This window comes from Papaver somniferum, unplaced genomic scaffold (genome assembly GCF_003573695.1).
Source record: "Papaver somniferum cultivar HN1 unplaced genomic scaffold, ASM357369v1 unplaced-scaffold_25, whole genome shotgun sequence".
In the NCBI taxonomy this organism is placed as follows: domain Eukaryota; kingdom Viridiplantae; phylum Streptophyta; class Magnoliopsida; order Ranunculales; family Papaveraceae; genus Papaver; species Papaver somniferum.
This window is the reverse complement of record NW_020635485.1, coordinates 1,116,950-1,128,727: the sequence shown is the minus strand read 5'-3', so window position 1 is coordinate 1,128,727 and position 11,778 is coordinate 1,116,950. Positions and strand designations below refer to the sequence as shown.

At 34.3% G+C, this 11,778-nt stretch overlaps 1 protein-coding gene across 2 annotated transcripts; it reads right to left on the bottom strand.

Moving 5' to 3' along the window:
• Window positions 1–5,732: 5,732 nt before the first annotated feature.
• Window positions 5,733–8,241, bottom strand: LOC113341186. Of its 2 annotated transcripts, none has more exons than XM_026586171.1 (2): window positions 7,868–8,241; window positions 5,733–7,466 (listed from the first exon to the last, which is right to left on the bottom strand). In XM_026586171.1, the coding sequence occupies exon 2, from the start codon at window positions 7,423–7,425 to the stop codon at window positions 6,394–6,396; it is 1,032 nt and encodes a 343-aa protein (XP_026441956.1). In that variant the 5' UTR covers window positions 7,426–7,466; window positions 7,868–8,241; the 3' UTR covers window positions 5,733–6,393. The 2 variants fall into 2 exon arrangements, with proteins under 2 accessions (XP_026441956.1, XP_026441957.1); XM_026586172.1 differs by having other exon boundaries at window positions 7,928–8,241.
• Window positions 8,242–11,778: the final 3,537 nt, after the last annotated feature.

Here is an 11,778-nt window from a genome sequence, read left to right as displayed (position 1 = left end):
TATATTTTCACCTTATGTTATAAGGTGAACATCGAAAAAAAACAGATCTACCTCAACCCCCTTCTTCAATTTCATACAAAATCAATGGATTAAACAGAGCACTTTTGTATTAGTACATAAACCCATTTTGAGTAACTCGGCACTACCATTCACCTCCTATTGAGAAAAAAATATCAGATTAAACACCAAATACAATAAACATCACATAAAAACTGAAAATGTGAGAACGAAACACACAACCATGCCTTGTCTTTGGAGGCTCCACTGCAACAACTTTTCATAGTTGAGAAAGTTAATGAATGCACATACTTAATCATCATCGCTTTTGATTTTTTAGGTAGGCTAGGATTTCTGCACTAACAAAACTAGGGCTATTTAAACTTACAATGTCTTTATATACTAACAATGCTAGGGTTCAGGTAAATCGGATTGGGTCGAACACGATCCAATTTGACACTAAATATTGATGTGACTTCTAAACATATATCTTGAACTTCAACGTCGAGTATGAAGACTTTTGTGAGCTTGCATGTATGCAAAAAATATGAAAAATAATAATATATATAATCACAAGAAAAAGTAGGATAAACAAATCATTATGCTTTGTAGGTTTAACAACAACAAGAATGTTGAAGAGGGTGTATCCACTCACCACAACAGAGAAGTGGAAATTTGCATTCCCATAGTTCATTTTCCTCAAACCGAGAATGTAGGGGTAAACAAGAGATACATCTCAGAGATATTCAGTTCATCATTAGATCTGTAAATAAATCCAGCAATAAGCAACCATCCAAAAATCACTATACCAAACAACGTCTCTTTAACTATAAGATATCATTGGTTTTCCTGAAAAATCTTAAGAAATCCTCCAAAGAAGTCTATTACATTTCTAAAGATCAATGGATTTTTTTTTGAAGCAATGGATAACCGATGATTACAACAACAAAAAATTATCCAGCAAACATAAAACATACTTCGATGTATATCATAAAAAAAAAATTCATATCATGAGATATTGTGTTTTACTCATGAAAAAGATTTTAACAATTAAGTAGTTATTAATGTGCATAGTAAACATATAAGTTTTAATAATACTAAATGATTTATGTGTACTTTCGTGACCTTTATCATTTAGGATGATTTTCTTATATACCACGAATTTGTTATTTTGTTTTACACCACGATTTTTGTTCCAATTTTGTTTTCATATGAGTTTATGGAACGAGTTTATAGGCTAATACTGGTTTACCCAATCCACGACTTTGTCTTTTTAACCCGACAGTTCAAGAACTTTGTTTTTTCAAGAAAACAGATATTTCTTTAGAGTCTGACTCGTATGATCGATCTAATGAACTTCTAAAAGAAGTTTGAACTGGAAATATGTTTGTTTGTGTATATAAAGGATGATTGTGATCAATTTAATCGATTGTCTCAATTTTTGTCTCAAATTCTAGAAATCGTTAACTCATTTTGATTTCCTTGTACAATTTTGTGATAGACTAAAATATAGTTTATGGTCCCATATAAAGACTCTATTCGGTCGTCCAATGAATGCATTAACGAGTTTTTTTTATCTATTTCTTAAACTATTTTTTTGTAGTGTAATTAACACACAAATACTACTAGCAAAACATATTTATATGTTAAAAGGAAATTACAAAAAAGAAAACTGTATGCAAAAAATTTATTTACATGCCAATGCAAGAAAAAAATCGTGTTATAAATTTCATATATAAACTAAAATTTAGAGTATAACACTTTTCTGCAAAAATTTGAAAGTGAAAAACCCGTAAATATGTAAAGAAATATTGATTTTGCAAATCCAAAATTGAAAATTTGGTTTAAGTATTTGAATTTGTGGGTAAACATTAATTAAAATATTATGGGTAAACACCAATTACCTCGAAGTATAACAATAAGAAAAAAAAACATACCTAATAATAAGTGATAAAATAATATCCAAACTCACCAATAAAGATACTAAAAATGTAATGTTAACATTTTAAGTTCATTTCACAAATACTGTTAAGGATAATCTGAATATCAGAATTTGTTTCAGAGGTACACCTAAACTTACGTGGTTACCTAGAAAGAATGGAAAGTTTATTGATAGGTCCCTATGTGTAACACTCATATTTTTCGCGTGATGCATATTCAATGATGCGTTATTGAATGCGATGAAGCTTCATCTCAACCTTCTGAAGCTTACGATGAAAGATTCATCAGTTGGCTTGCGTTGCGAATCTGGATGCATCACTGAATTCAATGATCCGTTAACTCAAAGTGGTGGTGTCCCGAAGATCAACGTGTACTTTGTGATGCATTGCTAGGAGGAATGCACCACCTCGAACTTGTGATGCACACTTGGTACAACTGATGCAATTATACTACGGCGTCATCATTATGCTTGTCCGTCCATTACCAAGAGATGCAACATTTACCTGTGTAGCTTACCCATGGAAGCATTATGATACTTCCCATCATTATTCTTGTTGGAAAAAGTTAACGAGACTTGGTGCATGTCACCTAGCTCCCAAATCTATATTTGTAAAAATATTAGTATGACATATATAGGGAACACTTGTTGGTTGAAGGTGCATCAAGGGAAAATGCATCTCTAAGCTACAAATCTTAGACCATAAATCATATTTGACGCGAAAGCGTCATTATGCCATTTTCTTTATCGAGAATACATCATTCTGATGCATTGCCAAGAAAAGATCTGTGTCGCGACAAATTGTGTGTCCCGGACAAGAGAATTCATGTTTATTAAAGAAATGGCATCAACGATGCACAATCTTGTGTATATTTTGTGAAAGTCTACTGGACAATACGCATTAGTCTTTGCTTTGTCTTTTTCCTTGCAACACGAGTTGGTTTTGTTGCTAGTCCAGATGCTGATGAACTATGGTATATGTTTGATCCCTTCATGATACAGTGGGTTTCTATGCAGTCGCAACAAGGTCTAAATTATTCGATAACTCGTGCCATTTGTCTCGGCAATGCGAGGAAATATATGATTGTTACAACACTTGATGAGGTAGTTTTATTTCATTCACTGGATACTCATGTTTCCTATCAAGCTGGATGTTGGCATGCACCAATTACGAATTGACATGGCCTGGAAAGGAAGCTAAATGTATTGCAAGTTAGAGAAGCTTACATGAGCCACTAGCGTCCCGGGAATGTTGCATGGCAAGGATGACATGTGCCTGGTTAATGTACCCTTGCCAAAGGGAAGATCGGTGCATGCATTTAGCGCATAATTGAGGCGAAGCAAAGATGCGGAAAAACGGGCTTGTAATGACCTGTGTGTTATCCCAAGGCATGACCGATGCTTATGTTTATGAATTTCAAGTGAAAAAAATATTTCACTAATGTTTGTGGAAAATTTTTCTTCATGGTGTGTTTGTGAAAAAAATATTTCACTAATGTTTATGGCAAAATGTTTATGACTATTAACCAATCAAGTAGATGTGGGCACGATTCTCACTCGCCCTTTTCTTATGTTTCACTGTTAGTAGGTGGATTTTTATTTTTGTGAAAAGATGTCTAAAGACATATATCGGCACCCTTAAACTTATAAGATTATGAAGCATGCACATTTTAATATAAAAAAGTTTTTTTATCACCGGTGCTTTGTGTTGTACCTGAAAAGTGGGTACTCATTAATTTGGGGAGACCACCCTTAGAAAGGACCTTGGCGATAAAGGAGGAATTAAGGAAAAGTCAAGGTCATTTGGGAATCAATGACAATATTGATAAGTAAAGGAGTTCTAAGAATATGTGCCATAATGTTGTAAAAATAGAGAGTTTACGGAAATCTATAAGAGGGAAAGAAATAGTAATATGAAAATGATCTTCTCTCACTAACTTCTCTGGAAAATGGTATGACTTGGAAAAGTCACCCATATTTAGAGTAAATTTTTTTATTATTTACTTTTATGGATTTCAAGTGAAAAACGATACCATCCATTTTTGTCGGGAAGTTTTCTTTTTAAACGCCAATCATAAGGTTAGTAAGATCCTAGAAGCGATCATATTCATCGGACGTGTTTTCACCATTGATTTTGTCGTTATAAAGTTAAGACTACGACACAAACATATTTTGATTAGAATGATTTTTTTCATCTGAATTTTGAGCCAAAAGTATTATTTAACCTAGTTTGTTGTGTGACGATATCAATAATTCGATTTCACAATGAAAAGAAAAATCTTATTTTAATTTTTAGGATACAATTACAGTAGGGTTTAAACTATCCCCAAGTTTCTTTTCCACGAAAAATAAAACTGCTTTAAGAATATCTATCTATCACTAAAACATTAGAAAAAGTTATGTATTGTTCATGCGATAAGCGCACTGGATACAGAGACTAGTGCACTACATGATGGCTCTTGGGGGGAGTGGGATGGGGATATATAGCCGTGCAGATCGAAAAGGCATGAATTCTTCAGTCCACTCAAAAAAAAATGGGAAGTTTGGAAGGACTCCTAGTTAGTGGGTTGGCAATTGTTGGTAGGTGGCCTCACAAATCTGAATTTGTTTGTATCTCGACTTTGGGTCTTTGTCTTCCAAAGCCACCATTTCCATGTTCCAGGCCCCCTCGACGACCATTCTGACCTTGACTGGGAGTTGGACTACCCCATTTCGAGTCCTTTGGACTAGTCTTCCAAAGGGCCTCTATTTCCCTAGAAGTAACTTATACTCCCATAATTTCCACAAGGCACAGAAAAATCTCAAATCTTAGAATCCCTTTAGCTTTTATTTCAACAATCGAGTTTCCTTTATTTATTTATTTTTCGTTTAAAAATCATTTCGAATTGTATTGTCATTGCCTAACTACACCTTTAATATTTTTATTTCTTGATTGCCGAATAAAATAATCGAGTAGTACGTATTCGTGTCGAACACGGGCTTACAATTGTGGTTGTTGCATTCCACTCGGTACGACAATGAGCTTTTTTTTAGACTTCAATGAGAGCAACGTATATGAATTGATAAATCAGCTTTAAAAAAAAAATGGTCCTGATTAGCGATTGCCAATTGGAAAGCACATATAGGATTTTCTTCCGTCTTTTATTATAAAAAATAAATAAATCAATTGATCGGTTGATATCAAAAGTGGCAAAACCTTTTTAAAAATGACTAAATTCCTTTTGTTCTTCATTGAATTGAATCATTTCCTTGTACTCTTCAAACACTAACCCTGAGAAAGTGCAATCGCTTTATGTTAAGATCATTAGTTAATTCACCGTCAAAGAATACACCCTTAAATTGCTTGCTTGCTCTTGTTGCCCTGTCGATTATGCCGCGGACTGCTTGCATTAGCGTTATAACAACAACTACAATACATGTAAGGTTGTGCAGAGTACGTCTCAAATTTGGTTCAATCAAAAAGATTATCTTAATTCGTATTGACAAATTCATAGTTACATTTTTATTCCCTCAAAAGATGATATAACTGACAGGATAGGAAAGCTTAGATGACATAAATAGAGTTTTTTTACTATCTGGGCTTGCTTTATTCATTGTTCTCTGTAACGGGTTCTTGTTTCTTTAAGTAACCATTAACCATCAGATAAGAGTTTTTTCAGAGTTCGATATTATGTCAACCAGCGAGACCGATCTAGAATTAATATTTGAGACCCTCATGGTTTATTCGAGAACTACAAAAAAAGGACTAATAGAGACATCTTCCCACGTCAGACAGAGCGCAGGATAGAGCGGAGAATAGAGAGTAGAATAGCATTTCCATTAGTTTCAAAGCACCAGATAACTAAAGAGTAAACACATAAGTACAATGGCAGGACAGGGAAGCTTAGCCAGACACTCTTCTGCTCGTACTGCTGACAAGCATTTTCGAAACTCTAGCACAGCCTGCAATTTGCAAAAAGTTGGCCTCTTCATACAGGTAGAGGTTCACGCAGCATAATCAGCAAAAGTGAAAGGTGTATCAGCTAACAAATCCAGACAAAACCCAAAAGTGAACATAGAAACTCTATGGAAGAGAAGGCAACCCGTGCTGACAAGAGCCAATAAAATCTTCAACAAGAATTTTTTTCAAGTCCTTGGGAAATTGGCATGGATTCATCTCACTGTCATGTAAACCAAGCTTAGCCAGAAAATTTGCTGATCTGTTGAGTTCTGTTGAGATACTGCTGATTGCCGGCATCAAAGGAAATTGATGATACATCTTTCCAATTTTCCTTAAGAGAGGGAACACAGTGTGATACTCATCTGAAGTGGTAAGATCCTTCACACATCTCCCACAAATAACATCAAAAGAACATTCTTCAACACCATGAATACCACATCCATTTATTGTATCAAGAATCCTCATAACAATGTTAGCAACACGTTTTGAATTGCAACCGAGTTCGATATCAAGAAGATCATACTTCAATGCGAGCTTCAAACCTTGTACCACACCCTGCAACTTGTGATGAAGGTCTGAAACTGGAACTACAGAAATCCCAGAAAAAAGCAACAATGGGTTTACCACGGTCGTCGCGAATAATAGCTCCATATCCACCTATTATTTCCTTTATAAAGTAACCATCTACAGTAACCCAGTATTTCATCTCATGAGGGCCATACATTGAGTTTGGCTTTCCAATTCCTTGATACCAGGAAGCTTCCCAGTGGTGCTTCCCAGTCTCCTCTTTGATACTCATCTTTGAAGTAATACAAGAAAGAAAGACATCAACGCTCGAGGGGCCACAGGGGATGTAACTGATATTGGCACTCTGCTTTTGCATATCTTTGTTCTTGCTTTTGCTTGTGGGCAGTAAGGCAACTAAGGAGCTAAAACGTGCAGGACCTTTTTTCACCTCTTCATTTTTGCTTTCTCGGAAACACAACTCCCTATTATCCTCAGAATCAACATCTGGATCGGAGCTACAATTTGTTACTGAAGTAGACTGGAAGAAGGTACCGGGATTAGGCTCCTGACAGGGCAGCTTCTTCTTCTTGGTTCCTTCTTTGTTGCTCGTTTTTGAAGTCATGTGAGAAGTTAGGACATTAGTCACCTTACTTAGGACATTATGGTTTGATGGGCGCTTATTCTCCTTCTCGCAATACCGTTTCTGCTGCTGCTGCTTCATGGCATTGTTCTCCTTATTCAGAGTCCTGTGATTTTCCTGCTGCCGATGCATGGTTCTTCTCTCGTTGCTTTTCTTTGTGGACTGTAAGGAATGTGCAGTGCGTTCGGTTGCTCTCTCTCTTTTAGATTCTTTCAAACGTAATCCTCCATTATCTTCAGCATCTGAATCACTGCTAGTAGAAGCATAATGAAGACCTGAGTGATCTCCACCAAAAATAGATGAACCATCCCGTGTTTCAACTGATACAGATTTTCCAATGGTCTTGCACAAAGTAGTCTTGTCATAGTTGGTAGGGTAGTATCTTTGTGGTCGACTTTTCATCTCTTCTTCTTAATAACACCTTTTCTAACAAGCAATGCTCCCTGCAAGAAATGAATTTAAGCGCATTTCCTCCACTAGCCTGTGAATCATTTCTAAACTGCTATACAAAACAAGTTTAGATGTAAAGTGTGAAATAGGTAAAAGCCAGAGTCTCATGAAAATTGAATTCTAAAATCAACAAAACCTATTACAGAAATTGAAAAATAATACATACTGATAGTATATTCGACCACCAGATCAGTATAATCAGGACATTAATAAGACAATCACCATGTGTTTCCAGTTTCCTTGTTTCTTGAACAATAAAATTAATTATGAAAGATGAAAAGACATGTAAAGTGAAGGGATATGAAAGTAAACATACAAACTAGGACAATATCTCAAGATGAACTAACTAACATACGTGTTTCATAATACTAAACCACGAGATTAACATACGAACCAGAATCAAACGACGAGATTAAGATGTAAAAGAAACAAACGACGAGATTAACATATGAACCAGAATCCAAGCCGATACATGTAATATCATCTCCATCATACAATTTGCGAAAAGAAAAGTGACTTAAACATGACACCCAGAATCTAGATCAAAGGAACACTCGAATCCTAAGAAATTAATCTGGAACAGAATCTAGATCCGGAGAAAAATAAAATAAAAATAGATCCATAATAATACTAATCTCTAACAAATAAAGAATTGTGCATAAAAAGTAATTATCTTTTTAAAAGATTGATAAAAAAGGCAAGTAAACCAAAATAAAAATGATTATTGCTCTCTTCCTTCATGCCCACTTTAATTTTGCCTTATATTTTACCAAACGCTCAACTTTTTTTTTTTTTTTTTTTGCGCAACCTTGAGTTGATGATGGATTTTTTGACAAACGTTAAAATCATAAAATCGCCTAGAAACATAATTTTATATGCCCGTGACCTGACGTAACACGTAAGAAATTCATATTTCAAATTCCACAAGAGAATTGAAATAAAACTTTGTTACATACAACAATGATCGATCATGTAATCTCTTCAAAGCATAGATGTATATCGTCAATATTAGGGCCTCGTACGACTGAGATTTCAATATTTTATATATTTTATCATTTATACTTTACGACTTCGTATCCTCTTCAGTATCCGAAACTCACTCTGTTGAGACTTTAAAAATATCAATGGTGCTTGTTGCAACACTTCCTAGATATTTCACAATTATACAACATATACATTTAAAACGAATATGGTACTTCTACCATGTTGTACCTCGTTATCAAATCAACTATACACGGTTCTGTAACCTGGCCACCGTGTATATTCTTCTATGTGACTTCAAGACTAATTCTCACATGTTTATTTTAAAATCTGATTAGAGTTGTAGAAACAACTAGTATATCATTCCTTGATACTTTGATCATAGCATAATTACCAAGTCACTAATACTAAATTGTCATTGAAAAAACTTTACTTCGTATGTTTTCAAATAAATATTGACTTGAAAGAAAAAAATATAAAAGTGGAACAAGTTAAATCTGTCATTAGTTCCCTGGAAATGAAGGATTATGTCTTTATTATTGCCGATACGTCTTTAGATTCTTCGTGAGTAACAAGAACAAGTCTTATCATTTCTATTTTCCTAGTTTAACCTAACGAAGGCGACTCTAGTAACCAAATCAAGAAACTCCGAGTTTTGGAACTAAATTTGACAAACAAACTTGACATAGCAATGCTCTAAAACACCCCTTTTTCTTTTATTTGATCTTTCATCATCAGTATTGGTCCCATAAGAATTAAACGATTTAGAAGCTAGCCACTGGAGAATTCAAATGATTTCTTCAGTTTCATCGTTCATAGAAGAAATTCTTATATTAGACTCATTGGTAATTGTATTTTGTACACGAGAATTTTGAGTGACTGACTATATGATAAGTTGTTTTCTTCTTGACCATTGCTTGCTTTGTTCACTCGTTTGAGGAAATGGATGGTAATAAATTAGTTTTATTTTATTTATTCATATTTTAGAAAGATTTTTATTTTTGAGCATAATATTCTTTTGGAAAGATGAAAGATTATATATTCAAAACCAAGAAAAAAAATACGTGCATGTACAAAGTTGTTTAACCAACAACAGAACCCATAATGAGACATTGAGTAATTTGTAAGAAAATTATCTGACAATCCCCTAAGAATCAAGATTTTCTTGATCAATGATATTAATTCATTTACACACTTATGTCATAACCACGCTAGCATAATTGGACTTCGACGTGTTCACGCAAGCAACGTCCAGACACTGGTCAGGTCTTGGAAGGCCACCTCAAAATATAGCCCATGCCCTTGCATCATTCTTGAGATTGGGTAAATCAAATCTTCAAATAGTATCATAGTCACAAGATGTATTTATATCTAACAAAAGTTTTAAAGATCTCGTTGATACTTTAATTTAGTCTGAGTGAATATTATACCAGAAGAGAAGATTCTCAAGAATAAACAAACTAGGTGCAATTAAAGTTTCAACAAACAACGGTTAGTCAATCAAATCAAATCGAAAACTAATAACACTATAATTATTTAGTTTCCCACCAAAGGTACTAGTAGAGCTTCTTGATCTCATAGAAGTCTTTAAACGAGCGGTCTTAAGAGATTTCACCTAATTAGGATACTTTCCTCTCTAAATAGACGGTTCCACCGGAAACAACAAGAAATGAAGTTTGCTTGGCTCTTAAGATAATTTGCTAGAAATGCAAACTTAGGTATTTATAGACCAAGGATGTTTAGACACCAAGGAATTTCCAAAACCGAAAATATTCTCAAGATATGCAATGAATGCCCAAATTCGGTTTTCCTAATTCCAATAAATACTTGTCCAATATTTCCGAAATCTCTCATAGAAGATCTCCAATTAGTAAATGCACGTTACTAATTTTTATTTTCTAGAGCTATGCATTAATTGCTGGTAATTAAAGCATATAAAACCAAAACCTTAATCAAATGATTCTTAATTTATTTTGGCACGAGATCACTTTGAGTGCCAAAGAATATCTTTAACAATAAATGATAATAGTTACTGCTCGTGTTCAAAGTATGCTGACATCTTTCCACTGCAAATCCTTATTTCATATTAACATGGATTTGCTTCATGGAATCGGTTCTACCACACTTCCAAACAAGTTTAGAATTGGTTATACCAGTATTCCAATACTACTATGTGATAAGTCATATCAAATCACAATGGTTAGTTAGTGATCGGTACTTCCAAGTCACATACATGGGTTTGGTATAACCCTAGGATCAGTTCTACTTAAACATGGTACCTACTTGTGATCGGTCACACCATTCACTAGGATTGGTTACACAATTACACGGATCTGTCACACAACCACTTATGATTGGTCACGCCAATTGCCAGAATCGGTCATACCAATTTCAAGGATGGATCATACCATGTCATGGTGATTACTTAGGATCGGTTACACCAATTACCAGGACCGGTCATACCAAATCATAAGTCTAGGTATTTTGATCGGTTATATCAAGATACATAACCTGAGTTAAGATCGGTTCTACCAACTCACACATATTGGTCATCGGAAAATATGCAATGAATAGCCGAACCAATAAACCTATTGATTTCCCTTTCGATTCATGAAACAATTTCATGAATGTACTTCCTTTAAACAAATGTAAAACATAATTTCCTAGGATGAAATCTTCACCATAACCCATACGTATAATCATAAAACTATATACAAGATTATGTCGATGTAATATCTACGAAGTTCAAAAGATAAGCATTATACTTCGTAGTCTAAAACCTTAATAATATGACAATACTATTATGTTAATGTCTCATCAATAGAGTATTATATACAATATGTGCAGTATATACAGCTTCGTGTGTTATGTTTTCAATGTAGCACGGCTTGAAAGATACTTAGGAATGAAACAAGTTCAAGTCAATATTACTAACCTCAAGTGGAAGGATAATTTTGTCGTTGTGGTTCGTTACTTTTTCTCATTTTTCAGGTCTTCGGAGTAATATTTGTATGTCTTAACATTCCTAGACTTTTTAGTCTAACCTAAACGAACTTGACTCTAAAATTTAATCAAGCGATTCTAGATGAGTTTTGATACTAAAATATGACAACCAAACTTGACATACCAACGCTTGGTGAGTTCAACCGAGCTATGCTCTAACAGCAACCTATCCTCATACCAGATCATCCAAATAGGTAGTTGCAAATCCTTCAAAAATGTAATGTCATATCCTTGTGGACCATCCCATACTAAAACAGATTGATCATGCACTTCCTAGATATGAACCTTCTTCTCTGTTGGCTTCACCTTTCTATAATGATA

Excerpts from the sequence above, each read along its gene's own strand:
- LOC113341186 (XM_026586171.1), bottom strand. The coding sequence starts at position 7,425 with ATGAAAAGTCGACCACAAAGATACTACCCTACCAACTATGACAAGACT.